The sequence below is a fragment of the Hippopotamus amphibius genome, chromosome 10, assembly GCF_030028045.1.
Source record: "Hippopotamus amphibius kiboko isolate mHipAmp2 chromosome 10, mHipAmp2.hap2, whole genome shotgun sequence".
NCBI classification, from domain to species: Eukaryota; Metazoa; Chordata; class Mammalia; order Artiodactyla; family Hippopotamidae; genus Hippopotamus; species Hippopotamus amphibius.
This window is the reverse complement of record NC_080195.1, coordinates 50,885,521-50,912,800: the sequence shown is the minus strand read 5'-3', so window position 1 is coordinate 50,912,800 and position 27,280 is coordinate 50,885,521. Positions and strand designations below refer to the sequence as shown.

The following is a 27,280-nucleotide window of genomic DNA, read 5'->3' as shown; positions in this document are numbered from 1 at the left end:
GACACATGATGGTTTTAAGTTGGGAACCAAATGGAGCTGGTTTGTTTGATGTGGCTTCATGTCCTTGGGTCACTTGCAAAAATATGTCCTATTAGCTCTCCAGGTATAGCTGAAGCCAGGAAGGTTGAGCTATTTATTTTGTGTTTATATCCCTGTCACCTTAATTGATGCCATTTTCCTAGCAGTCCTCAGCAAGTAAGGAAGAAGGGAAAAGGACGATGGGCATTGCGAGGAAGCAGAGAACAAAGAATTTAACCACCACCAACAAAAAAGAGTCTAGTCAATATGGAAGTTCGTTATTGCCTGGGTCTCCCTCTGAACGTGGTCCAGAGCTGGTAGAGATGAAGTAGATGATTCCCTTAAGAAGAATCAAGAATGCATTAGAGCAAGTCCCAGAGCTGAAGTATGCTCACCTTTCATTATAATGTGCCACTTGGTACGTTTCGGTAATGTAACTCTATTTTTCCTAATCCTTATTGTTTGGTTTGTATTTCACATTTGTATATAAGGCACCATTTTCTAAAAAACATAACTAGAGTGTGCGCTAAGATTTTATTCAGTGAAGATGAGTAACTACAACAACACAACAACTAAACCCTGAAGTGGAAAAAAAGGAAGAGTTCTCCAGGGATCAGTTCCATATCTGAATCTGGTTTTTGAATCTGGTTCTTCCTATATGGAGAAAGAAAGCTCTGAAAATCCATTCTGGGTTTCTTATTTTATTAGAAAAAGCAAAGGGAGCTATAGACTAAGGGAGATGAAAATCCGGGGCTAGCGTGACCTGCATGAGAATTATAGAGAAAGGAAGGGAGCAGAGGTCTCTTCCTTGATAGTCTGGGCAGCCGAGGGCCCAGGAGGGCAGTCAGGAGAGTGACCGCACTGTTTTGTGGGCCCCACCCCTCCAGGCACACTTTACGTTCCCAGTTGCTGCCTTCGGAGCAATACTGAGCTGATTGACATCATCGAAGACATTTAGTAAGGTATCTAGTTGTATATATTGCCGGCTACGGCAGGTACCCACTGGCTTACACAAACAAGCACATTTTATGGTCAGAGGGCAACTGGAGAAAAAGGGAAGCCTTTTAGAGAGACAGTGGATTAGACAGATGCTTTGATTCGTGGGATGAAGCTGTCAAGAGCAGCTCGAGCCGCAAGCATCGTCTGACAGAGGCAGGGCGGCTGGACACGGCTTCAGGTCAAGCAGCAGCGAAGGAGAGTGAAGGGATTGTGGACCCAAGAACAGGAGCCTGGACAGGGAGGTGTCTGCAATTGTCACCTTGAAGAGAATCACCACCAAGAAAGTCAGTCCAGGTAGAGATGAGTCAGATGTGGAGGGTGAGGTCTGTAGAACTGAGGCCGACAGGACTTTATTGCCTTAACAGTATAAGGATCTGGAAAAGAAGTTTTTGTCTTATAATGAAGGGAAAAGTCAAAAGCAAGGTGGAATTTGGATGTAAGAAGAAAACCACTGCAAAAGTCTGATCTATGTGTAATGTCACATCAAACTGAAGAATGAGATTGTATATATCTAGCGTGACGTATCTCTACACTGGAAACCCCAATGTCTCTATAGGCAGAAATAAAAGCTGCTTTGCACTCTGAAAGTCTAACTGGGTGAGTCTTGTGAGGTGTAGAGACAAATGTGTGACTCACTGGCATAGAAGTCACTGTGGAAACAAAGGAGTGTGTGTTTTGAAGAAAAGCCAAGGAATGAGCCTGAGGGATGCAGTGCCCTAAGCACATGGGCAGCTCACCAGTGAACTTGGAAGGACTTTTATGAAGTCCTACAGCAATGATGGGTCTCAGTCACCAATCCTAGCACCTCCTTTTTTTCTTTTTCTTTTCTTTCTTTCCTTTTTTTTTTCTTTCTGCTGCACCACGCTGCATGGCTTGCATGATCTCAGTTCCCCAGCCAGGGACTGAACCCGGGCCACAGCAGTGAAAGCCCTGGAATCCCAACTGCTAGGCCACCAGAGAACTCCCTCATAGCTCCCCTTTGATCCCACTGTCTTCTGTATCTTTGAAAGCTGGGCCCAACTTCGGATAGTGATTACAGCACAGACTTCTATGCTCCACCAACAAAAGAGCCCCTATACCAAATCCCTGACTTCATTTTGATTTGATTTTGATTTTGCCTAGGATCTCCTATCTCGGAAATCGCTGAGCCCAATGGCGAGGAGTTAGAAAAACCCACCATACCCTGGCTTCTCATTCTCCCTCATCCCCATACTTTGCTTGGTGATTTGCTCTTTGCCCATCACCAGCTGCCCAGAGGTTCTTACCTCTTCTTTCAGCCTCAGCTCTGGACCACACGGAAACTTCATGAGCTTCCTCCATCTAACTTCTTACCCAGCCATTGATTTCATTCATCCAGCTACAAGGAAGCCTGGACTTTCCCTAGTGTAGGTTACTGTCTCTGACTCTAAATTTTCTTAACACCTCATTGGACCCTGTGTTCCTCTAGTTTTAGTCTTTTTTTTTTTTTCTTGGCCAAATAATTTCCTCCTTCCTTTCCCCTAATTTGTGCTTCTGCCTCAAGAGTCATCATGTTCTAAGAAAAGTGTAGACATCACTCCCAGGTAGAAGGTGGCTGGCCTCTCACAACTGCTGAAGCCAGGAGAAGCTGGACTGCCTTAATGTGGACCCTTCCTGGCCCCTGTTCCCCTACCTTACTGCCATTACCCAGGCCCACCTGTTTTTGGACTGGGTATCAGTAGAGTCTAAGGAAGAGGCACAGCCCTTGACACCCAGGGTGCAGAGGGATGGGCAGTGATTGGAAGGAGTTTTCCGGATGTGCCTGAAAGAGGGAAGGAGAATTGAAGTCGTGAGAGTCAGGGCCATTGAGGGCTGCATAAAAAGTCCTATTCACCCCAGAAGAGGTGAGCCATGGTCCCGCTTTATTTCCAGTTTAGAACTGAGCAGAAAGAGGATTCAGAGATATCTCAGCAGAGAAGGAAAGTGAGCAAACAGCACAACCTGGAGAACCAGGCGATATAGACATACCTTCCCAAGTAAGCAAACCAGGAAGCGCAGAGTTCACAAACAAAGGAAGGTACAGTTGGGGGGGGGGTGGTTAGAGGGGGGCATTCATGGGGAAGGAGGCAGTACCACGAGAAAAACACCCCTAGGATCATCCAGGGTCTCTATCCTGGATAGAGAGGACACTGAGGGGAAGGAGACCCCCTTCCTCATGCTGTCTCTGCCCCAAACCCTAAAGGAGAGGGAGAGGGAAATCTGTCTAGAACTTCAGGCAACGCATGACATTCTGTCAGACACTTGCAGCAGAGATGGAGAAGGGGTGCAGGCGGAGCCACTTGGGACATGGGAAGTCACAGTGCAGAAAACAGACAGGGACAGTTACTGGAGGAGCTTGACATAATTTGCAGGGAAGAGTCCAAAGTGGCCTTTGCAACGTCCCCGCCACCAGCCCTCATCCACCATCTCAATGTCAGTGATGATGTCATCTGGATCAAAGGAGATCTCATCACTTCCCTCTGGGGAGAAAATTGACAGGATGTTAGGATGGTCAGGCAGGCATCCCTGCACCCCTGTGCCCCCTTTAACCCTCAGGGAGGGAAACAGGCCAGTTCTTGATGTCAGGTCTGGGCCCGACCCTGATCCCAAGAAGCCATCCGCCTCTCATGTATCAAGGGCCTTCAGGCACCAGACCCCTCAGGCCACTCTCCCAGCCTACCTCCTTGGTAGTCATACAGGGCTACAGCTGAGATCCCAGCCCCGGCCGGGCAACCTGATGGTCCTGCATAACGAGAAATGTGGACGTGGTCTCACCCACACGGAGAAGGAAAACAGACGGGTCCTTCCATGTAGGAGGGGAATGCTCCTTCCTCCTCCCCTCCCCTAGAGCTGACCGAGTCCAGGAGCTGCCCCACCACTCACCAGCCAGAGTCGAGGGGAAAGAGGGGTCCTCAGGCTCGATCACATCCTCGTAGTCCCCCTCTGGCTCCTCGTCCTGTGCGCGTCTGTCCATCTCCTCCACATCCTCATAGTCGTTCTCAGGCTCGGGCTCGGGCTCGGGCGCTGCCTCGTACACTGGCTCTTCCTCCAGCTGGAAGACTTCCGGAGTCCTGGGGGGCAGAGCCGGGGGTTCCTCGTCCTGAGAAGAGAGAGTGTGAAGCAGAGTGATGTCCATGCACCAGGAGCTGCCTCTCTAAAACCTCCCAATGGAGGAATGCCAAGACCCCACCATCCCCATGCTTCCACTTCTACCTTCCATCCTTGCATCCTTCTAACAGCCTGTCTTAGGGAACACAGTCTTTCATCCCTTTTCATTCCTCAACCTCCTCCCACACCCACCCACCCAAAACCCCTACCAAGAGATGCTAGAAGGGAAATGTAAAAGGTATGACAAGGAACGGGAACACAAGTCAGATTCCTTGGAAGACCGGGAAAACACTGAAGCAGAAGTGAAAAACAGGGGGGAAAGATGACAGCTAGGATGACTAACGGTCCTAGTCCGCCCAGGACTGGGTGATTTCCCAGAATATAAGACTTTCAATGCTGAGACCAGGATAGCCCCAGGCAAACCAGGATAGCTGGTCACCCCGTATGGCCCACCTATGAGGACACGAGGAGATGGGGAATGGGCAGGGACTCTTCGGGGCTCTGCTTACCTCTGGGGGATTCTGCCTCTGGGGCAGGGCAGGCGCTGGTTGCTCCCTACTGGTTCTCACGGGCCCAGGCTCTGATGATGGACAAGGCCCTGCTGGAGGCCAAGCCTGTGGAGGATGAAGCATCTCTCCAGTGAGCAAGAAACTTCCATCTTCTCTCTTGCACTGACCTGGAACACCCCTTCCTATCTCTGCCAATTCAAGTCAATCATTCCTCAAGATAGGCTCCAAACTTAAACCCAAGATAAGCCCTTCCTCTTGTTGTTGCAGCAGTAATTGACTGCACTGGCTGGTGACCTATCCTCTGCTGTACTACGTAAATCTTGGTTTTTTTCACCTAACATTCTCATATGTATATATGAAGCTTAATTATACAATCAGATTGAAACCTTCCTGAAGACAGGGCTAGCAATTGCAGACTTTGCCTAATATAGGGGAGGCCTGTGCCTTATTTTCTTCTAAGGATACAGACCGCTCAGGAGCTTGTCTGGGCAGGGAATCCTGGATCCCGGAATTTACCTCTAAGGAGATTTTCTTGGGCAAGGGGGCTGGCGCCGCCGGCTCTTCCACTGTGGCTGCCGGTTGCTGCGCCTCGTGACTCTTCTTTACCAAGGCCTTTCTCTCCTGCTGCTGCCTGGCCATCTGTTGTGCCTTCTCCTCTTCCTCCTGCTTCCTCTTGTCCTCAGCCATGGACTCAAATTTTGCCTTCAGTCCACGGGCACCACTGGAAGCTGCAGACACAGGCAAGAAAAGTTAGGGTTGTCTTGAGTCGGAGGTAGAGGAGTGGCACAGGAAAGAAGAAGAGGCATCAGTTAAATATCCAGAAGAAGAGGAGATGGAGAGGGGACTCATGGAAAGGGAGGTAAAGTGGTATGAATGAAGGAGCAAGGGGATTATAGGAGGATGATAGCCCTGAAGCTTAGACTTTCATATAGCCAGGCCATGCGATCTCAGACTCTCCTTTCTAAATCATAAGGCTTGGTCTCCTAGCCTGCGTCTTCTCCATCCACATTGCTTAAATCTGTATGCCCTCTGGCCACCATCCACCCTCTATCCCCCATCCAAAGCTCCTCTCCCTATATGTTCTTCCCAGATGGCTCCCTCCCTCCCTGTGTTCTCTGCTTACAGTTTCCTCCTCAATGTCACCCGGATATCCACTTAACCTAATTTTTTCTAGGAGAGAGAATCTGGGAATATGAGGGTAGGGGTCAAGTCTACATCAGCTAATATAGGTGGTTAAAGGCTTGGAGCAGACAGTCTAGGAAGAAGAAAGAATGAGAAGGGAGAGGAGGTTGCGGAGCACAGAGGGAGGGAATTAAAACTCACCAGCCTCTATGGGTGTTGTCTTCTTATAAGCTGTGGTTGGGGCCTCCATTTCATTGAAGCCAACAGCGCTCTGAAGGTAGGAGAACAGAATGTGTGTGTGCGGGGCGGGTAGTAATGACCCAGAAGACAGTATCGGCCATCTGGGCCACTATAAGAGGTCTTCCTAACCTTTTGATACTCAGTAGGTAGACAGGGTATTCAAATACTGTTGTTATGTGGCAGAGAGAGGGGTAGAGAAATTCTAGACTGGTGGGATTAACTCCCCTTTTAAAAACCTCAGTGTTCCTGGAATCTCACATCTCTAAGTTCAGTTGCCTGAAATGCAGGAGGGTCTCGGGCCAGTATATAAATGTAAATGGAATGTAAATGGACTAAATGCACCAACCAGAAGACACAGACTGGCTGAATGGATACAAAAACAAGACCCATATATATGCTGTCTCCAAGAGACCCACTTCAGACCTAGGGACACATACAGAATGAAAGGGAGGGGATGGAAAAAGATATTCCATGCAAATGAAAATCAAAAGAAAGCTGGAGTAGCAATACTCATATCAGATAAAATAGACTTTAAAATAAAAAATGTTACAAGAGACAAGAAAGGACATTACATAAAGATCAAGGGATCCATCCAAGAAGAGGAGATAACAATTATAAATATATATGCACCCAATATAGGAACACCTCAATACATAAGGCAAGTGCTAACAACTATGAAAGAGGAAATGCAAGGCAGAAATAGAGACACAGGTGTAGAGAACAAACACATGGACACCAAGTGGGGAAAGCAGGGAAGGTTGGGGGGGAATGAATTGGAAGATTGGGACACCAAATTGTACACTCTAAATATATACTGTTTATTGTCTGTTAACTGTATCTCAATAAAAGTTCTTAAAAAAAAAAAAAGAGGTGTAGGGAAAGACTAAATGGAGTGGGAAGAGATTATTGATTGAGATAATCAATGCCAAGCAATCAATGAAATTTCAAACACCTTTCCCTGGAGTTTGCCTGTTCCTCTCTCTGCCTCCCTCCATTCTCCTTAGTTAAAGCTCAGGCTTCAGAAGACATGCCCATTAGATGCTGAGGGCAGTCAATGGGGAGAGCAGGACACCAGGAGGACAGTGCAGGGCACCTAGCTTTGCCCATCCTTTTCCCAGCTTTGCCTCTCACTCTTTTCCATGTACTTCAAGGAACTCTTCTCAAGACACTGGTGTTCTGGTGCTTTACCTTATCCACTCGGTCCTTCTGGATGCCATACTGACCACCAAAGCCCTTGGCATAATCTGCAGGATGGAAAGATCTGAGAGTCATAAGAAGGGTTGGAATGCTAGAAATGTATGGGAAGAGGGAGTGGGAATGGTGGGAAGGAAGACCAGAAGACAGGAATGAGGCAAGGTGAGAGATCAACAAGGAGCTGTGAAAATCAGAGGGTAGAGAGAGGCGTGGGTGGGAAAAGGTGAAAAAGGATGGGGAGAAAAACACTTGGGAGAGAATGGAGGGATGAGACATGGGAAGAGAGAAAAAGAGAGAAGTGACAGAAAGGGGAAAATATAAAGGTAGAAACAGAAAAAATTGGGGGGAGCCCCCAGCCATCCCCTGTGTGTCCCAGGGAAGAAGGCCCTCTCTGTGAAGCAGAGGGGCCTCTAAGACTCACAGCCAAATCACCCTCTTGCCATCACCCAGCCTGTCCATCTTCATCTTTCTCAATGACCCTTTCTCTTTGGTCACCCTCCCCTGTTCTGCTCCTAAGCTTGCTGTTTTCCTTTCCACCCCTGTTGGTCTCCCACCACTTACCCCCAAATACATACACTTACTCTTCACCCCACCACTTCCTGCATACCTGTCCCTCGTATTCTGGGTCCTCCGTGTCAGCTTTCAGGAAGGACCGAAGGAGGGCTCCGTGTACTCCGTGACCTCCCTCCTCTCCAACCCCAACTCACCTTTTTGGGATTCATGTTTCTCTGTCTCTCCCTTGTAGTCATATCCCAGAGCTGCCTTGTCCTGTTTATCCTCCTCTATCCCATAGCGGCCACCGAAGCCACGAGAGTAATCTATGGTGGAAAGAACAGTCATGAGAGCCCACTCTCAGCCCACGGGGAAGTGCCATGGAAGAGACGAGTCAGGAGGGATAGGTGCAGGTGATGGGGCCTGGGAAGAGAGCCAGACTTGAATACGGAGGAATCCATGTCAGCTTTCAGGAAGGACAGAAGGAGGGCTCCATGTACTCTGTGACCTCCCTCCTCTCCAACCCCAACTCACCTTTTTGGGATTCATGTTTCTCTGTCTCTCCCTTGTAGTCATATCCCAGAGCTGCCTTGTCCTGTTTATCCTTCTCTATCCCATAGCGGCCACCGAAGCCACGAGAGTAATCTATGGAGAAAGGAGCAGTCATGAGAGCCCACTCTCAGCCCACGGGGAAGTGCTGTGGAAGAGACGAATCAGGAGGGATAGGTGCAGGTGATGGGGCCTGGGAAGAGAGCCAGACTTGAATACGGAGGAATCCATGTCAGCTTTCAGGAAGGACAGAAGGAGGGCTCCATGTACCCTGTAACCTCCCTCCTCTCCAATCCCAACTTACCTTTTTGGGATTCATGTTTCTCTGTCTCTCCCTTGTAGTCATATCCCAGAGCTGCCTTGTCCCGTTTATCCTCCTCTATCCCATAGCGGCCACCGAAGCCACGAGAGTAATCTATGGTGGAAAGAACAGTCATGAGAGCCCACTCTCAGCCCACGGGGAAGTGCCATGGAAGAGACGAGTCAGGAGGGATAGGTGCAGGTGATGGGGCCTGGGAAGAGAGCCAGACTTGAATATGGAGGAATCCATGTCAGCTTTCAGGAAAGACAGAAGGAGGGCTCCATGTACTCTGTGACCTCCCTCCTCTCCAACCCCAACTCACCTTTTTGGGATTCATGTTTCTCTGTCTCTCCCTTGTAGTCATATCCCAGAGCTGCCTTGTCCTGTTTATCCTTCTCTATCCCATAGCGGCCACCGAAGCCACGAGAGTAATCTATGGAGAAAGGAGCAGTCATGAGAGCCCACTCTCAGCCCACGGGGAAGTGCTGTGGAAGAGACGAATCAGGAGGGATAGGTGCAGGTGATGGGGCCTGGGAAGAGAGCCAGACTTGAATACGGAGGAATCCATGTCAGCTTTCAGGAAGGACAGAAGGAGGGCTCCATGTACTCTGTGACCTCCCTCCTCTCCAACCCCAACTCACCTTTTTGGGATTCATGTTTCTCTGTCTCTCCCTTGTAGTCATATCCCAGAGCTGCCTTGTCCCGTTTATCCTCCTCTATCCCATAGCGGCCACCGAAGCCACGAGAGTAATCTATGGTGGAAGGAACAGTCATGAGAGCCCACTCTCAGCCCACGGGGAAGTGCCATGGAAGAGACGAATCAGGAGGGATAGGTGAAGGGTGATGGGGCCTGCGAAGAGAGCCAGACTTGAATACGGAGGAATCAAAGAGAAACAGTGTTCTAAGCAACTTTGTCCACACTTTTCCTCTCCTCCCTTACTTCCATTCCAAGATGAGAAGATCATTTAAATTTTCTCCCTTCTTCAAGGAAGGAGACAGTATAGAGAGTGTAAGGAGAGATTTTCAGAAAACAACTGAAATGCATATGAAATATATGCCTTTCCCTAATCCTATATAAACACTTAGCAACATAAGAAAGAGCAAAGTGTTTGTTTGTTTGTTTTTTAATAGTGAATCTCAAAAGAAAAGAAGAAAAATATTCCTGGCTCCAGAAACAAACAGATGAATCAAAACAGTTGATATGATGGTAATTATGAGCTGACACAGAAAACCCAAGCTGTTTTAAGTCCCAAATTTAGTGCTGAGGGATTAGGATCTAGGGCCTGGAGTTCTACTTTCTATACAAGGACAGGTGGCTGGAGAGCAGGAGGTAAGGCTCTGCCCACTCCTATACAAGAATTATAGAAAAAGTCTACTCACTTGTCCAGGGAAATAGTGAAAGGAATTGTTCTTTTAGCATTTGGAGAAGGAAATTTTACCTATGAGACTTGGAAACTTCAAGCTTACATCCAAATGTGTGGGATACAAATATCCAGTTTCATACTACTTACACTATACAGGAATTCTAAGCTGAGAAATTAATTGAATACTGATGTAGGAAAATATATACCACAGAAAGAGTAAGCATCAGAAAGATGACATGAATATGAGACAAAGTGGACCTCAAGACAAAATGCATTATAAGAGATAAGAGAGACATAACTCGAGAAGTGTGCAATTTGTCATTCATCAGGATTATATATACTGGTATAAACCTATTATCAGAATCAAAACTCATGAAGCAGAGCAGAAAGAGAAATAGACAAATCTATTATCACAGTTGAAAATTGTAACACTTTTCTCATTATTGGTAGAAAATTTAGACAAAAAGAATCTAAAATTATAAAAGGCCCAAACAACATTATGAACAAGACCTGATTGACATTTACAGAATATTGCACCCCCAAACTGCATAATACACATTTTTTCCATGCATGTATAACATTCACCAAGATAGACCATATGCTTGTCTGTATAAAAAGCTTTAATACATTTCAAAAGATTGGAATATGAGATATCATATCCTCCGATCACAATAGAATTAAATTAGAAATTAATAACAATAAAATTAGAAAATTTCCCCAATATCTGGAAAATAAGCAACACACTTCTAAATAACACACTTCTTTGACTCATGGGTCAAAGAAGAAATGAAAAGGAAAATTAGAAAATACTTTGAACCAAATGAAAATTAAAATATGAGTGACATTGTGGAATGTAGCAAAAACAGGGAAATATATAGTTTTAAGTGCCCATACAGTAAACAAAGATTTAAAATCAATTATCTAAATTTCCACCTTAGGAATCTAGAGAAAGAACAAACTAAACCCATATTAAAAAGAAAGAAAAAATAATGAAGAGCAGGATTCAATAAAATTTTAAAAACAAGTAAATAGAGAAAATGAACAGAGCCAAAAGATACTTCTTTGAAATTAATGAAAAATAATATTGATGAACCTCTAGCAAAAATAATTAAAAAGAGAAAAAACACAAATTAACAAATATCGGAAGTGAAAGTGAACATATTACTGCAGATCTATGCCAATATATTTGAAAATATAGATAAGATGGAAAAATTCCTTGAAAAGCACACTATACAATAACTGACTTAAGAAAAACATCAAAAGACTGAATAGACCTATATCTATTTACCAAATTGAATTCATAATGGAAAACAAAAATAATAAAAAAAACATGGTCTATTACTATTAAAACCCCTGGAACTCAACCAGAAATAAAGGCATAATTTCTCTGATGGGAAACTTTCTCAACCCAAGACACATAAAACTCTCATGTAACAAATATTCCTTTCCCTCCACTGAAATAGGCTTGCAAACAAAAATTACAAACCACCAAAGAAATAAATAACCATAAGGGGAAACAGATTAATTGAACAAAAGAATTAGCACCCCCAAGAACTGCAAATAATATAACAATGTGAAAGAAATTATAAAATAAATATTTTTAAAATAAAGAGCTTAAAGAAGGGTGAAAAACATAATGAGAGCAATAGGGCATTATGGAAAAAGAATCAGCAGATTTTCAATAGAATCAAAGGGAACTTGCACAACTGAAAACACATGAAATGAAGTTAAAAAAATTAGTGGACAGATTAAATGATAAACAGCTGAAGGGAGTTAGAGAACATAACATAGAGCCAAGAGAATTACCCAGAATGCAACACAGGGAGATAAAGAGATGGAGATAGAGAAGAAAAATTGAGACAATCAACAACACAACTTAGGACTTCCCTGGTGGTGCAGTGGTTAAGAATTCATCTGCCAATGCAGGGGACATGGGTTCGATCCCTGGGCTGGGAAGATCCCACATGCTGTGGAGCAGCTAAACCTGTGTGCCACTACTACTGAGCCTGCATGCTGCAACCACTGAAGCCTGTGTACCTAGAACCTATGCTCCACAACAAGAGAAATCACCACAATAAGAAGTCCACACACCCCAATGAAGAGTAGCCCCCACTCACCACAACTAGAGTAAGCCCATGTGTAGCAACGAAGACCCAACAGAGCCAAAAATAAAAAATAAAATAAAAACCTCAATAGGCATTGAAAAAAAAAAAGCACACAACTTACTGAAAATTTTTGGATGCAGTGAAAGCAGTGCATATGGGAAACAATGCATATATTAGAAAAGAAAAAAGATCTAAAAATCAACAATTTAAGTTTTCATCTTAAGAAACTGGAAAAAGAAGAGCAAATTAAATCCAAAGTCAGCAGAAAAAAGAAATAAGAATTAGAACAAAAAATCAATGAAATTAAAAACAGAGAAAATCAAGGAAACCTAAAGCTTATTCTTTGAAATGATCAATAAAATAGATAAGCCTCTAGTCAGGCTAATTAAGAAAAGAAAAGAGAACATAAATTACTATAATATCAGAAGTGAAAGAGGCTACATCACAACAGAGTCCAAGGAAATTTAAATGATAATAAAATAATACTATGAACAACTTTAAGCCCACAAATTTGATAACCTAGTTGAAATGGACCAGTTTCTTGAAAGACACAACTGCCAAACCTTACACAAAAAGAAATAGATGATCTGAAAGGCATATATCTGCTAAGGAAATTGAATCAATAATTAATAATCACCGTATGGGTTCACTGGTGAATTCCACCAAATATTTAAGGAAGAAATTATGCCAATTCTCTGCACACTCTTTCAGAGGATAAAAGCAGAGGGAATACTTCCCAACTTTCCTATAAGGTCAGCATTACTCTAATACTGAAACTAGACAAAGACATTATAATAAAAGAAAACTAGAGACCAATATTTCTCGTGAACACAGATTCAAAAATCCTCAACAAATATTAGCAAATTGAATCCAACAATGTATAAAAATAATTATCTACCATGATCAATTGGGATTTATCCTAAGTATGCAATGCTGGTTCAACATTTGAAAATCAATTAGTGTAATCCATCACATCAACAAGCAAAAAAGAAAACTCACATTGATCATACCAATAGATGAAGAAAAAACATTTGTCAAAATCCAACACCATTCACAATAAAAATTATCAGTAAACTAGAAATAGAGGGAAATTTTCTCCACTTGATGAAGACTATCTACAAAAACTCTACAGCTAATATCATACTTAAGGGTGATAAACTTAAAGCTTTCCCAATAAGACCAGGGACAAGGCAAGTATGGCCTGTCTCATCACCCCCTTTCAACATTGTACCTGAAGTCTTTGCTAACGCAATAATGCAAGAAAAGAAAAGAAAAAGTATATAGACTAGAAAAGATACACAACTGTCTTTGTTCACAGACAACAAGATTGTACATATAGAAAATCCAAAAGAATTGACAAACTCCTGAAACTAATAAGCAATTATGGCAAGGTTGCAGGATATAAGGTTAATGTACAATAATCAATTGCTTTGCTATACACAAGCAACAAATAAGTGGATTTTGAAATTAAAAACACAATATCATTTACATTACTACCCCAACAAAGAAATACTTAAGTATAACTTAAAATATGTATAAGATCTATAAGAGGAAAACTATGAAATTCTGATGAACAAAATCAAAGAAAACTAAGTAAATGGAGAGATATTCCATGTTCATGGATAGGAAGACTCAATATTGTCAAGACATCAGTTCTTCCCTACTTGATTCATAGATTAAGTGCAACCCCAATCAAAACCCCAGGAAGTTATTTTTTGGATCAACAGTTTCTAAAGTTTATACGAAGAAGCAAAAGACCCAGAATAGCCAACACAATATTGAAAGGAGAACAAAGTTAGAAGACTGATACTACCCAACTTTAAGACTTATTATGAAGCTAAAGTAATGAAGACAGTGTGGTAGAGGTGAAAAATAGACAAATAGATCAATGGAACAGAACAGAGAGCCCAGAAATAGACCTCCATAATCATAGTCAACTGATCCTTGACAAAGGAGCAAAGGTAATATGATGAAGAGAAGAAAGTCTTTTCAACAAATGGTGCTGGAACAACTGGACATCCACAGATTAAAAAAATGAATCTAGACACAGGCATTTCAAGAATTCTCTCTTCACAAAAATTAAATCAAAATGGATCATAGACCTAAATGTAAAATGCAAAACTATAAAACTCCTAGAAGATAATATAGGAGAAAACCTAGATGACATTAGGTATGGTGATGCCTTTTTAGATACAACATCAAAGACACAACACATGACAGAAATAATTGATAAGCTGGATTTCACTAAAATTTTAAAAACTTTTGCTCTGTGAAAGACAATGTCAAACAAATGAAAGGACAGGACATACACTGGGAGAAAATATTTGCAAAAGACACATGTCATAAAGCACTGTTACCCTAAATATACAAACAATTCTTAAAACTCAACAATAAGAAAGCAAGCAACCCAAATTTTTAAATAGGCCAAATATACTAATAGACACCTTGCCAAAGAAGATATACAGATGGGGGCTTCCCTGGTGGCGTAGTGGTTAAGAATCCGCCTGCCAATGCAGGGGACATGGGTTTGATCCCTGGGCTGGGAAGATCCCACATGCCACGGAGCAACTAGGCCCATGTGCCACAAATACTGAGCCTGCATGCTGCAACCACTGAAGCCTGAGCACCTAGAGCTCATGCTCTGCAAAAAGAGAAGCCACCACAATGAGAAACCTGCACACCACAACAAAGAGTAGCCCCCACTCTCCACAACTAGAGAAAGCTCGTGTGCAGCAACAAAGACCCAATGCAACCAAAATTAATCAAATAAATAAATAATAAAATAAATCTTAAATAAAAAGAAGACATACACATGGCAAATAAGCATATAAAAAGATGCTCTACATCATATATCATCAGGGAAATGCAAATTAAAACAATAATATACCATTATGCACCAATTAGAATGGCCAAAATCCAGACTACTGACACCACCAAATGCTGGTGAGGATGTGGAACAATAGGAGCTGTCCTGTCTTGTTGGTGGGAATGCAAAGTCCTGCAGCATTTTGAGCAAGTTTGGCAGTTTCTTACAAAACTTACCATACTCTTACCACAGGATCCAGCAATTGCATACCTTGGTATTTACCCAAAGGAGTTGAAAATGTATGTCCACACAAAAGCCTGCACACAGATGTTTATAGCAGCTTTATTCACAATTGGCAGAACTTGGAAGCAACCACTATGTTCTTCAGTAGGTGAGTGGACAAAAAAAGAAATTAGCTATCAAGCTATGAAGACGTGGAAGAAACTTAAATGCATATTACTAAGTGAAAGAAGCCAATCTAGAAAGGCTACATGGTATATGATTCCAACCATATAATATTCTGTAAAAGGCAAAACTATGGAAACAATTAAAAAAAAATCAGTGGTTGCTGAGGGGTGAGGGAGATGAATAGGCAGAGCACAGAGGATTTTTAGGACACTGAAAATACTTTGTATGACAGTATAATGATGGATATATGTCAGTATACTTTTGTCCAAACCCATAGAATGCACAACACCAAAAGTGTAGAATTATCCTTGGTTAAAAATGAATAAACAAACACACACACGTACACACACACATATACACCATTCTGGTCAGTGATGTTGATAATGAGGGAGGCCATGCACGTGTTGGTGTATTGGTGCAGGACTGTACCTTCCTCTCAATTTTGTCATAAATCTAAAAAGCTCTGAAAACATAAAGTCTTTTTCAAAAAAGAGAGAGTGAGATTGAGAAGAGAATGAAAAGTTCTAATATATATCTGAGTTCCAGAAGAAAGAATAAAAGAGAGGAGAGGAAAGGCACTATCTAAAGAGAAAATACCTGAGAACTTTTCATGTTGAAAGTTATTTCTCAGGTTGAAGAGGAGCAATAAGTCTCATATAGAATAATAAAAATAGATCCTAGATATAGCCTGATGATATTTCAGGATGTCAGAGACAAAAAGAAAAATTTTCATGAGACAAAACAAAAACAGAGAGGCAAGGCACATTACCTACAAAGGAATGATGATTAGATTAACCGAAGAGAAATGCCAGAGATGATGGAATAGTAGCTTCAACATGATGAAGGGAAAATGAAGAATGGCACAAAATAAATTCTTTTTCAGACAAACCCTGGGAGCTCTCTCATAGATGCACTGAAAGAATTATCAAAGGATATAGTCTAGCAAGAAGGAATACAAGAAGCAAGGAGGAAACAATGAAATATAATAAACAATGATGAGCTCGTAAACTGGTAAATATGCTGGTCAATTTAAATAAGCATTCACCTAGTAATAATAATGATTAATTTTTGTGGGGTTTAAAAACAAACACATGGAATCAATATACTAAACAATAATCGTCCAGTTGGTACAAAGACTGTAGAATGTAGAAGAAATGTGATTAAATTATTCTACATTTCCTGTATAACTCAGGAAGAAAAAGTGATTAATTTTAAATTTAAGACAGAGATGCACATTTAAACTTAGGAATAACCTCCTAAAATAAAGGGGTATAATATCTTATTTTTAATCCATTAGAGGGGAAAGGGGACTAAAGAAAACTTGATCAAGCACTTAGAAAGCAATATAGGAGAGAAAAAAGAAGCAAGTACATGCTTGGATTTTAAAATAAATAAAATAGTGGGGAACTGGGCCATGGAACAAAAGGCAGTTGATGGCAGCTGTGGGGAGTTGAAGTCAGAGCAGTCAGGTTGCCAAGGCTGAAGTGCAGGGTCCTTGCCTTTCTGAGATGTATGTTTCTCCACTTCTCCTTTATAATCAAAGCCAACTGCTGACTATAGAGAAAAGGAGAGAGAATCGATTAGAGTCAGAGCTGAACATTCCCCCCTCTCTCACTTACCCTTACACCTAGCTCAGCCCAGGGGTTAGTTATAGGGGCTCAAGCTGAGTATGGGGGTTCAATGTAGAAACAAGTAGTACCCTGACAGGCTGGTGTAGAGGCAGCATGCTACAAACCAATGACCATGGGCTCTGGACACAGCTCTAGATCCAAACCCCAACCCCATCTTTCCTGTTCGTAGTTGTGTAACTTTAGGTATGTCCTTTAATGTTACTGAAACTCGGGCTTTTTTTTTTTTTTTTTGGCCACAAGGAGGTAGGTGGGATCTCAGTTTCCTGACCAGGGATGTAACACATGCCTCCTGCCCTGGAAGTACAGAGTCTTAACCACTGGACCACCAGGGAAGTTCCCCTCGGGCTCTTTAAATATGAAATGAAAATAGGTATACCTGCCTTATTAACCTCAACTGTAAAATGATTCCAATTTATTTGGGATATTGTGAGGACTAAATGGGGCAAGACATATAAAGTATGGGTCACTCAGTAAATCAGCATTTTTCTTCCTAACTCTCACAAAACTAAAATGAGATAATAGCTAGAAAAGTGCCTTATAAACTATAAAGCACTGTGCACATGTAAGAGATATCCTATACTGATTGATTATACTGTGCCTCTTTCCTTACACAGCAGTGGAAACCCAGAGATGTGGATTTTGGTGGGGTGGGAGGCAACCAGGGGAATCTGGATCCTAGCTGCTTTGGGACTGGATATATTGGCAAATACCTAACATAGCTGTGTCCCCATCTAGCTCAGTAATGAGTCCCTAAGCAGCCTAGATTTTGCATTTTAAAAGCTATTAGTATATATTTTCTTGATTTACAAGACACACTGATTGTTAAGGTGATTTTTTGTGGCTGGTGAGGCAGGAGATGAAAGAAAGAATAATGAAAGATTGAGCAAAGGCAGGAGGGGAGCCAAGATGGAAGAAAAACTTCACCCTGATTAGAGAAGAACATTACATGCTCCATATTCCATTACTGCTTTTAAAAATTATCCTCTGAAGTTTTCCTTTACCTTACAGTATGTTTTGAATTTTTCTGTGTGTGTGTGTGTTTTTTTTTTTACCCCCTACAATTCAAATAACATTCCAACACTTAGCTTTAAGGATTTAAGTCCACTTATTAACAACTGCAGGTTAAACAAAAATAAATCTCGGCTAGTTGTGAAGGAGATGTCTCCTCTGTGCGCTGCTGCAGGGCAGAGACACTACTCCGCACCTTGAAAAAACAAGCTCACAGAATCTATCTACTAAGGTGTGAAAATGGGAACATGAATGAGTTATCAGTCCTACTCTCCTGACCACTCTTATCACCTGTTATCATGCGGTTCTCTCTCTCTCTCTTTAAAACGATCAATACTTTTTTTTGCACAAAGGAGTCTTTAGAACACCTGGACTTCAGTGAGTTAGTACTAAATCCTGTGAAAAGTAACCTTCACCTTCTAAAAACATTTTGTAACCTTAATTAGTTGTTTTACTTGATTATTTGCTACCATTGCAATAATATTTCAGCTGACATTTCTGTTTTCCTGAAAGGCATAAATATTTATAAGGCTCTCATATTAGACCAAAGGAGGAGCTTTGGAATTTCCTCTTCTCTCTTCACGCATACAGGTATGATAAAACCAGTGGCTTGGGGATTCCTTACTCAGAGTTTGAGAGTCTTTGTCTCTTTTAAATGAACACCTTTCAGCTCAGCATGTGGCCTCCAACAGTGGCACCAAAGAACTTGCTGAGGGAGGTATGGGAGCCATCCTCAGGATGGACACTCCCTGAGGCCACTGGCCCGTCTTCCCACAGGAGAAGCACAGACCCACATTCGAGGGGACTGTCGGTAAGTCCCACATGATCTGAGTTGGGCGGTGCAGGGAGAGAGCTGTCACTTACCTTGTCTGCCCTGTCCTTCTCGACTCCGTATTTGCCCCCAAAGCCTCTGGCAGCATCCGTCTGAGAAGAGTGCTTCCCCACGTCAGCCACATACTCATGGCCCACTGCACTCTGAGAAAAATCAAGATCGGAATGAGTGAGACAATAGAAATGACCGTAAAAAAAATTAAATGATGCAGAGATAGGGTGCGAGGTGAGAATATAAGAAATTCCACTCTAGGTCGCGCCGATAACTTCTGACAGTAGTGCCAAGGAATGTGTGATGGGAGAGCAAGGTGACTTTTTCTGGAGCCTGCACGTCCTGACTCTTCTTTAATACCACTAGGAACCCATCATTTAGGAAACTCCCATAGGATGGGTTGGGAACCAGAAGGATAGAGACTACGTAGACGGAGCAGTGTTTAAACCAGAAACCAAAAGGGGGTGAGATAAGGGCTTTGTGCATCAAACTAACAATGAGGGTAGTTACTGTGGAAACACCTCAGGGGACTGACTGGATGCCATTGCCAGTACTGAATATTTTACTAACACAGCCAGGTGCTTTTGTTCTGGATCTTTTGTTCCTGTACAACCATCAAAGTTCAAAAGTGCTGCCTGGCCCTGATGTTACCAGTGACGGACTCTGTATACCAAAGGGGGCTGGTAGACAATACCATGAGTAGTGCAAGATGGCATAGAATTTAACTCTTTTTTATGCCCCTCCACTTTTTTCTCCATCTATCATTTTCTACTTGGTTTTTTTTTTTTATACATATACATGTATTTATTCTCTTACAAGTTCTTTTCCCATTTAGGTTGTTACATAATACTGAGCACAGTTCCCTGTGCTCTACAGTAGGTCCTTGCTCTATCTCCACTTTGAATATAGCGGTGTGTACGTGTCAATCCCACACTCCCTAACTATCCCTCCCTCTTCCCCTTCCCCTCTGGTAACCATAAATTTGTTCTCTAAGTCTGTCTCACTGTGTGTGTGTGTGTGTGTGTTTTAAAGAACTTTTATTGAGATACAGTTAACACACAATAAACTGCATGTATTTAGAGCGTACAATTTGGTATCCCAATCTCCCAATTCATTCCCCCCCCATCTACTTGGTTTTGAAAGGGATGTCTCTTTTAATATTTGGATATGGATGCTTTCATAATCTTGGAATTGAATAATACTTCAAACCAAATGGTAACACTTTGCAAAGTCTCAACGAAGAAGAAATTAGAAAGTTTCTTCTTCCTCCTGTATTTCCAATTCCACAATGAGATAAATATTAATACAGAGATTGATGTGAAGCACTGCCCTATATGAGCTCCTGGGAATACATTTTAAAGTGTTTTGGGGTCTGTGTAGGTCAACTTTGTTTGCTGAATTCAAGAACGAATGACTGCTTATCTATTTTACTTTTTCCTAGGAATTCTGTGGTAGAATACAATGCCTACTTTGCACTTTACACAACGACAAAACGAAACACTTTTTGAGGGTAAACTAAAAGCTTTCATTACATTGTTTTTTCTCCTTGGAGATTAAATCTTTTTTCTTATAGGAATATACCTCTATCTTTGAGGTTAGGAAGGTCAATGGAAAAATATAATTCAACATACAAGCTTTCTTTCATCATACTTTCATAGTATCTAATGGATAAAGGAAAAATAATATTACATTTGATGGCATCTAATAGATAAATTCACATCAATATTTTTCACACCTATGTGCAAATCATATAAGTGATGTAAAAATATGTACAAAAAGAACATTAAATATACAGTAAAGAAAAGAGTAAGAGAAGTTGCAGCAGAGACATAATACACACATTTAAAAGTAGTAAATGATTTTAAAACACATTTTCCTCTTTGCTACATGTGCTCCCTGTCACCTTAGTCTAGGAGTTACAGTGGGGCTGGACCTACATGAGACTAGCCCTTCTAAATTCTTGGCTCCCATTTTCCGCCATCTATATTTTATGTGTTGAAATCAGGAAAAAAAAATGATAGAAATAATATGTGGACATTCTCTTTTAAAACCCAAATGAATATTTTACTTTTGAATAAGTTTTAAACCATAAAACCAACAAATGAATCAATTTATTTATTTATTCTTTAAAGCAAATATCCCCCTCTCAACTCACCTTGTCCATTCGGTCTCTTTCCACGCCAAACCGACCTCCGTAGCCATGGGATGCTTTGGGCCCTGACTCCATCTCCTTCTTCTTAAGAGTGTCATGCTCCTCTGACACTTTGTTCCGCAGCTGGTGGATGCTGGAAGGAACCACATCACAGAGACTCGTCTAGCACAGAGAAGTCAACCAACCCTCCTTCCCAGAAAAACTGAAATCTTGCAGAGTGCTCTGTTCATTTCTAGCAAGAGCCCCAAGGTACACCTGTGCTGCATCTGGGAGTAAGAGGTTAGTGTGGCCTGCATATATAGTCTGATATAAACTCTCCATAAGCCAATAGTATTTCCTCTAGTCTGTTATTTTGGTCACTAAATAACCTTCTGATATTTAGTCTCATGTTCCTAAATATTAGAGGACTGTGATTCCTACATTCGAGTAGCTGAAAAGTTATTTTCCTCTCTGAATGGATTTGCTAACAATTAGGTACTCTACCTCATGAAGCACAAAGATATTCATATACCCACTATCCACACATTCTAGTCCTAGAAGCCTACCCCAAGGAAATAATTTATTTTTTTTGGCCATGCTGTGTGGCATGTGGGATCTTAGTTCCCCAACAAGGGAATCAAACCCACAACCCCTGCAGTGGAAGCATGGAGTCTTAACCACTGGACCGCCAGGGAAGCCCCCCAAGGAAATAATTTCAAATGTGGCAAAGCTTAATGTCTAATGATATTCTCTGAAACATTGTATTTAATAGCAAGAACCAAGAAACAATTTATATGGAAAAAATTGGGGAACAGTTAAGTAAATTGCAATATTACTTTTCAATGGCACACGAGGAAGTCATTAATAATGATGGTTACGAAAAATGCAGCGTTAGGAAATTTATCTATACATTATTTTGTGTCTCTTCTTAAAAATGAATGCCCTTCACACTGCCCCTAATCTGCTCATTCCCGAGAGAACTAAAAACTAATAAAACCTCACTAATAAAATTCATTCTTATCACTAATTGTTGTAAAACTTTAAGGCTTCAAATAACCTTGATTTGGGACACCTCTATCCTTAAGAGAACGTAACACCAAAAGGAGGCAGTCTCCTTCTTACTTCACTTTCCTCTTTACCAGGTGGGTAGAGAACACCTCTGTGTTATGTTTGGCCTGAGGATATGAAGTGACAGCTCAGCAATAGCACCAGCACCAACACCAGCAGCAATTAAGTGACAATCAGGACTGATACTTGGACACACATAAGGACCGCTGGGGATTCTTAGAAGCATTTGGGCAAGAGAACCCTAAATTAAAATTTTTGGCTTCCTGCAGCAAGAAATCGAGGTTTAGGGAACTGAGATGGTGATGTTCCTGGGACTTCACTAGCTCGGAAGAAACAGATATATTAGTTGCAGGTAGAGTGGCCATCTCCTAGCAGAAACTCTCCTCTTTCATGAAAGAATAGATCCATCTTGTGGCCTTCTAGTATAAACCCAACAGAGGTCTTTTTTAAAAGCCTTCTCAGCTTTAGTCAAAGTTAATTTTAGAAAACTGGCTTTGAACCAGATGAAACTAAGGTAAGAGCTGGAAGAACCCCCTGTTCCCGTGCCTGCTCTAAACCCTCTGGCAGCAGCGAAGGCAGAGATCCTGTGTTGCTAGTTGGACAACATCAATACTTTAGAACTGTCTGTGTCAAAAAAGTTATTGGTTCCAAGAACAGGTAAATGACCAATATTTCCCAACCAAAATATTCAGATGAAGAATTCAAAGAATTCAGATGAAACATTACCTTCAAATGGGATAAATCTGCGAAGTTTTAATAAATCCAATGACTGTTACATGGATCATAACTATGGTATAGCTGAAACGAGTTTTTAAGAGGGATTAGAAAATGAGATTCAGGAATATCCACTTGATAGACGACAGCGAGGCTAGGCAGAGAATCATGACAATAGGTAATATAATCTGAATGAAAATGTTGGGACCAATGAAGATGAACTTCTTACCAAATTCTTCAGAATATAGCTGAAGCCACTATAAATGTGTTAGTTATAGTATTACTTTATTAAATATTAATTAAATATTAATTAAACTTTTTTGAGTGTGAGGCACCATTAGGCTCTGATGATACAAAGATAATTAATGTATGAAAATAGTGCTCAGATGGAAGATAAAGGAAACAAAAAATTATAATTCACTGTCCTAATTGGCATACCTCTCAGATGCCTATTTTAAGTCTTAAAATACCTTGTAATTGATAAAGCAATACAGTTTATAAAAACCAAGTGAAATCCAGGACCTCAAAGATGAGCTCAGAGAAGGAAAAAAATGTTTTTGTTTTTATTACAAAAGTAAAAGCACAAAAGTGAGTGATTCAGACTCTAAGATTTTATTAACAGACAATATGATCATAGACATAGAAAATCCTGAAGAATCTACATAAGTGTGCTACTAGAACTATTAAATACATTTAGCAAGGTCCCAGGAGACAAGATCACTATTGAAAGCAATTTTATTTCTACATATTACCCATGAATATTTGGAAATTTAAAGTTAAAAATAAATACCACTATCATATGAAATAAAACAAAATATTTTAGCATAACTTTAATAAAATATGTGCAAGACAAACACTGAAAAACACTTCTGAAAAAATTAAAGAACACCTAAATAAATGGAGACATATCCCATGTTCATGGATTGGAAAACTCAAGGTTATTAAGATGTGAGTTCTCTCTAAAATGACCTATAGATTCAGTGCAATCCCAGTCAAAACACCAACAGGCATTTTTATAGGAATTCTAAAATGTATGTGGAAATGTCCTGGAATAGTAAAAAGTAGTTTCTGTCTTTTTTGTTTTTTTTTTTAAAGGAGAGCAAAGTTGAAGGACTACCTGATTCCATAACTGCAATAAAAAGTTCAGTACAATAAAGCTACATCAATCAGTGCAGTATGGTATGGGTCAGAGCAGACATATAAATCAATAAAGTAGTCTAGAAACAGATCTTCACATATATGGTCAAAGATGCCAGACAAGTCAATGTGGAAAGAATAGTCTTTTAATGATGCCGGAATGATGAAATATCCATATGGAAGTAAAATGAACCCCAATCTTTGCCTCACACTGAATACAAAAGCAAATTTGAAATAGGTCATAGACTTAAATGTAAAAGCTAAAACTATAAATATTTTAGAACAAAACAGGAAAAAATCTTCACAATTTGAGGTGGGCAAAATTTTCTAGACACGTAAAGCACTAACCATAAAAATTTTTGATAAATTAGATTTCAGAATTAATATCTCTGATCTTCAAAAGTAGCCATTAATAAAAAGAAAAGGCAAGTTATAGTCTGGAAGAAAATATTTGTAAAACACATATGTCACAAAAGACTTTTATCCAGAATGTATAAAGAATACAAATAACCCACTTTAAAAGTGAGGAAAAGATTTGAATGGACACTTGAAAGTGAAGATATATGAAGATACACAAAGGGCACAAGAAAAGATCGATAAAATTAGTCATCAGAAAAAGCAAATCTAAATCGCAACACACTTACAAAAATGATTAAAATTAAAAATACTAGCAATACCAAGTGTAGACAAAGAGGAGGAGCCATTGAAACCCACACTTTATTGGTAGGAGTGAAAAAACATTTCTTTCAGAAAACAGTTTAGCAGTTTCTTAAAAAGTTAAGCACACTTTTATTATATGACTCAGGAATTCTACCACTTGTAGTTATTTCTCAAGAGAAGTAAAAATATATGTTAACAAAGATTTGGATACAAATGTTCATGACAGCTTTGTTTGTAATAGCCCCAAATTGTCAACAACCCAAATGTCCATCAACAGGGTAATAAACCAAACAGTGGTTTATCTGTACAATGAGAAATTACTTGCCATTAAAAAGGAACAAAAGACTGATATATGCAAGGCCATGAATAGATCTCAAAAATATTATGCTGAGTGAAAGAAGACAGACACAAAAGAACAGACTCTAGTTTTCCATGTACATGAAATTCTAGGACAGGCAAAACTAATCTGTAGTGACAAGAAGCAGATTGGTGTTTATATCCAGCCAGGGGTGGGGAGGGGTATATCGACTGTAAAGAGGTCAGTGAGCACACGTGAGCAAAAGTGGTTAGAAGAAGATGGAGAAAAGACAAGAGCCCTTGAAAACAAGGCAGTTCCTGGAAACACTGGGCTGTTTGGAGCTGCCTGGCCCGGGACTTCTCTACACAATAGATGAAAGATGGATAGGATCATTTGAACTATTCACTGAACTACTAAACCACTCCCCAAACTAAATATATTTTAGGCAGAACTAAAAAAGAAAGATCATGGTGTGGGGGATGGTAGTGAGATTAATGAGAACCACAATCGCTTCCTTTTCTTGTTTTGAGTCATCTGAGCTGTACAGCTACTGTTCTCCTCTTCAACTTCCCCTCTTTTCCAAGGACCTCAGTGATTCTCATCTGACCTTAAAGGTTGCCCTAAGCTAGAAAGAATCCCAGGTATTAGAGACTTATACTACTGGAAGGTCCACCAGAGGTCTTTTTGATCCCAATGGTAAGACTGGAAATCAGAGAGGGAAGAGACCTGTCCAAGACCACTGGGCTAGTTACTAGCAGAGACTGGGCTTTTACACCTCAGCAGCCTGGGTAAATGGGAGCAGAGTGGGTTTTGGTGTAAATGTCTCCAGCATTTATTCTATCACATATAGATTCAGTTAGGCTAATAAGGAAACACCCAGGGTCACCACATTTTACAACTCCAGGGGTCACCAGTCAGAGTAACATGTGTACCTGATTATGTAACACAACAGTCCAGGTAAACGCCACTCAGGAAGAAGGAAGATCATCATATGTTTACATGTTTATTTTAGGTTTTTAGGGAGAAAATCTGATTCAGCTAATCTATATTAACAGGAAAGAGCAATAACATTATTGAGCTTCTGAGAGGTGCTAAGTACTACACTAGACTTTGCTATATGCTAGTGCATTGAATTCTAACCATACATCTGCCAGGTAGCTATTATTATTCCCATTTGATTAATAAATAAGCTGAGTTTCAGAGCGGTTATATGTCTAACTTACATTGCTACTAATGGTAGAGCTGTGAATTCAATCTGAATCTATCTGATATCCAAACTCAAACTCTCTTCCATAAGATCACGGCAGGGCTTTAGGAGTCTTCTTTAAAATGTTCTACTCCTACCCTGCACGAGACAGGCACTGGCAGGGCGAGGTACAAGGAGAGTTTGTAGGCTGATCTTAACAGTTCTCAGGATGCTAGAGCTGAGTGGCCTTTTCTCAGAAAAGGAAAGATGTCTTAATTTGGGTAAGGTTGATGAGCCTACAGAGGAGCATCAAAGAAGCTTTGTACATGACCCGGTTCCATGTTTTTGCTTTCCAGCTGCTTCCAGAATTGCCTAGTTTCTTTAACTACAATATTCCTTACAGTTACTGGAAGTAAATCCCTTATGTCTGATTAAACAACACTGCATAGCACTGGATATTATCAAGTTGTATAAACATGTGCGAGGCTTTCACAGTGTGTTGCTTGTGTGATGTGATCATTCACTGACACTTTTCAAAATCTAAAAGAAAATGAGGTAGAAACACTGTTGTTTGTGGGGGAGGGGAGTTAAAATGGAGCTTAACATGATTAATTTTGCCAATTTATTTACTTTTCAATGTTGCTCTTGTTATACTGTTTGTTGTGTCTATTGGACATTCTGACACTATCCAAAGCAAACAGCCCAGGTTAAAGGATCCTGAATAACCCATGGATTATTAAAGAAGAGAGAACTGCTCAATCCTAATATACAGTGTATCTCACAGAAACCCCTGGATTTGTCTGTGAGTAACTTCCTTCTCTCTTATCATGTCAGAGTTTATTGTTTGTTTTGCTTACTTTTTCTAGTAAAATATTGGGTTATAATCTTTAAGATCCCTAAACACCGTTACTAACACAGCTTTAATCAACAGGTTTTCCAAGTGTCATATTTCTTCATATTACCATTCATGGCTTCCCACTTCTGTCAAGTAGCCCAACACGAATTTTAAATTTGTATTTTAAAAGTCAGGCCAGATATGGGATCTGCTATTGTCTTTCTACAGCATTGATTCTGAGTTCTTTACCTTGACATTTTACTGAATCCTCCTTGGCCCACATGAAGTCACCCTATCGTCCAGGACACCCATTTATATTTATGTGAATAGACAGATAATAAATGATATAAGCTCAGCACTTCCCTCTCTGAATTCCTCATGCCTTACTGAAGGACGAGAAATAGTTAAAATAAGAGACCCACTTGGGGAAATATCAGAAGGGTTAGAAATAAAAGACAGATAATAGGGTTGGGGGGATAAGAGTAGAGACCTGAAACAAATACACGACACACAAAGGCACCCGTGGGGACAGATTGAAGGAAAAACAAAGAGACATAGGAATTTCTTTCTTTCCTTC

General features: G+C 40.8%; 1 protein-coding gene across 2 annotated transcripts in view; it reads right to left on the bottom strand.

Moving 5' to 3' along the window:
• Positions 1–52: 52 nt before the first annotated feature.
• Positions 53–27,280, bottom strand: part of HCLS1 (hematopoietic cell-specific Lyn substrate 1) — a 30,485-nt gene continuing 3,257 nt past the window's right edge. Inside the window, exons 4-18 of one of the 2 annotated variants that reach the window (XM_057697482.1) lie at positions 20,830–20,959; positions 18,716–18,826; positions 16,712–16,766; positions 9,171–9,281; positions 8,852–8,962; positions 8,533–8,643; positions 8,214–8,324; positions 7,895–8,005; positions 7,182–7,237; positions 5,955–6,024; positions 5,148–5,359; positions 4,632–4,736; positions 3,898–4,114; positions 3,695–3,757; positions 53–3,494 (exon numbers count right to left, since the gene is read on the bottom strand). In XM_057697482.1, the coding sequence (XP_057553465.1) occupies positions 3,358–3,494; positions 3,695–3,757; positions 3,898–4,114; positions 4,632–4,736; positions 5,148–5,359; positions 5,955–6,024; positions 7,182–7,237; positions 7,895–8,005; positions 8,214–8,324; positions 8,533–8,643; positions 8,852–8,962; positions 9,171–9,281; positions 16,712–16,766; positions 18,716–18,826; positions 20,830–20,959 (1,711 nt within the window). In that variant the 3' untranslated portion in view covers positions 53–3,357. The remainder of the gene's footprint in view (positions 3,495–3,694; positions 3,758–3,897; positions 4,115–4,631; positions 4,737–5,147; positions 5,360–5,954; positions 6,025–7,181; positions 7,238–7,894; positions 8,006–8,213; positions 8,325–8,532; positions 8,644–8,851; positions 8,963–9,170; positions 9,282–16,711; positions 16,767–18,715; positions 18,827–20,829; positions 20,960–27,280) is intronic. The other variant, XM_057697483.1, reaches the window with a different exon arrangement.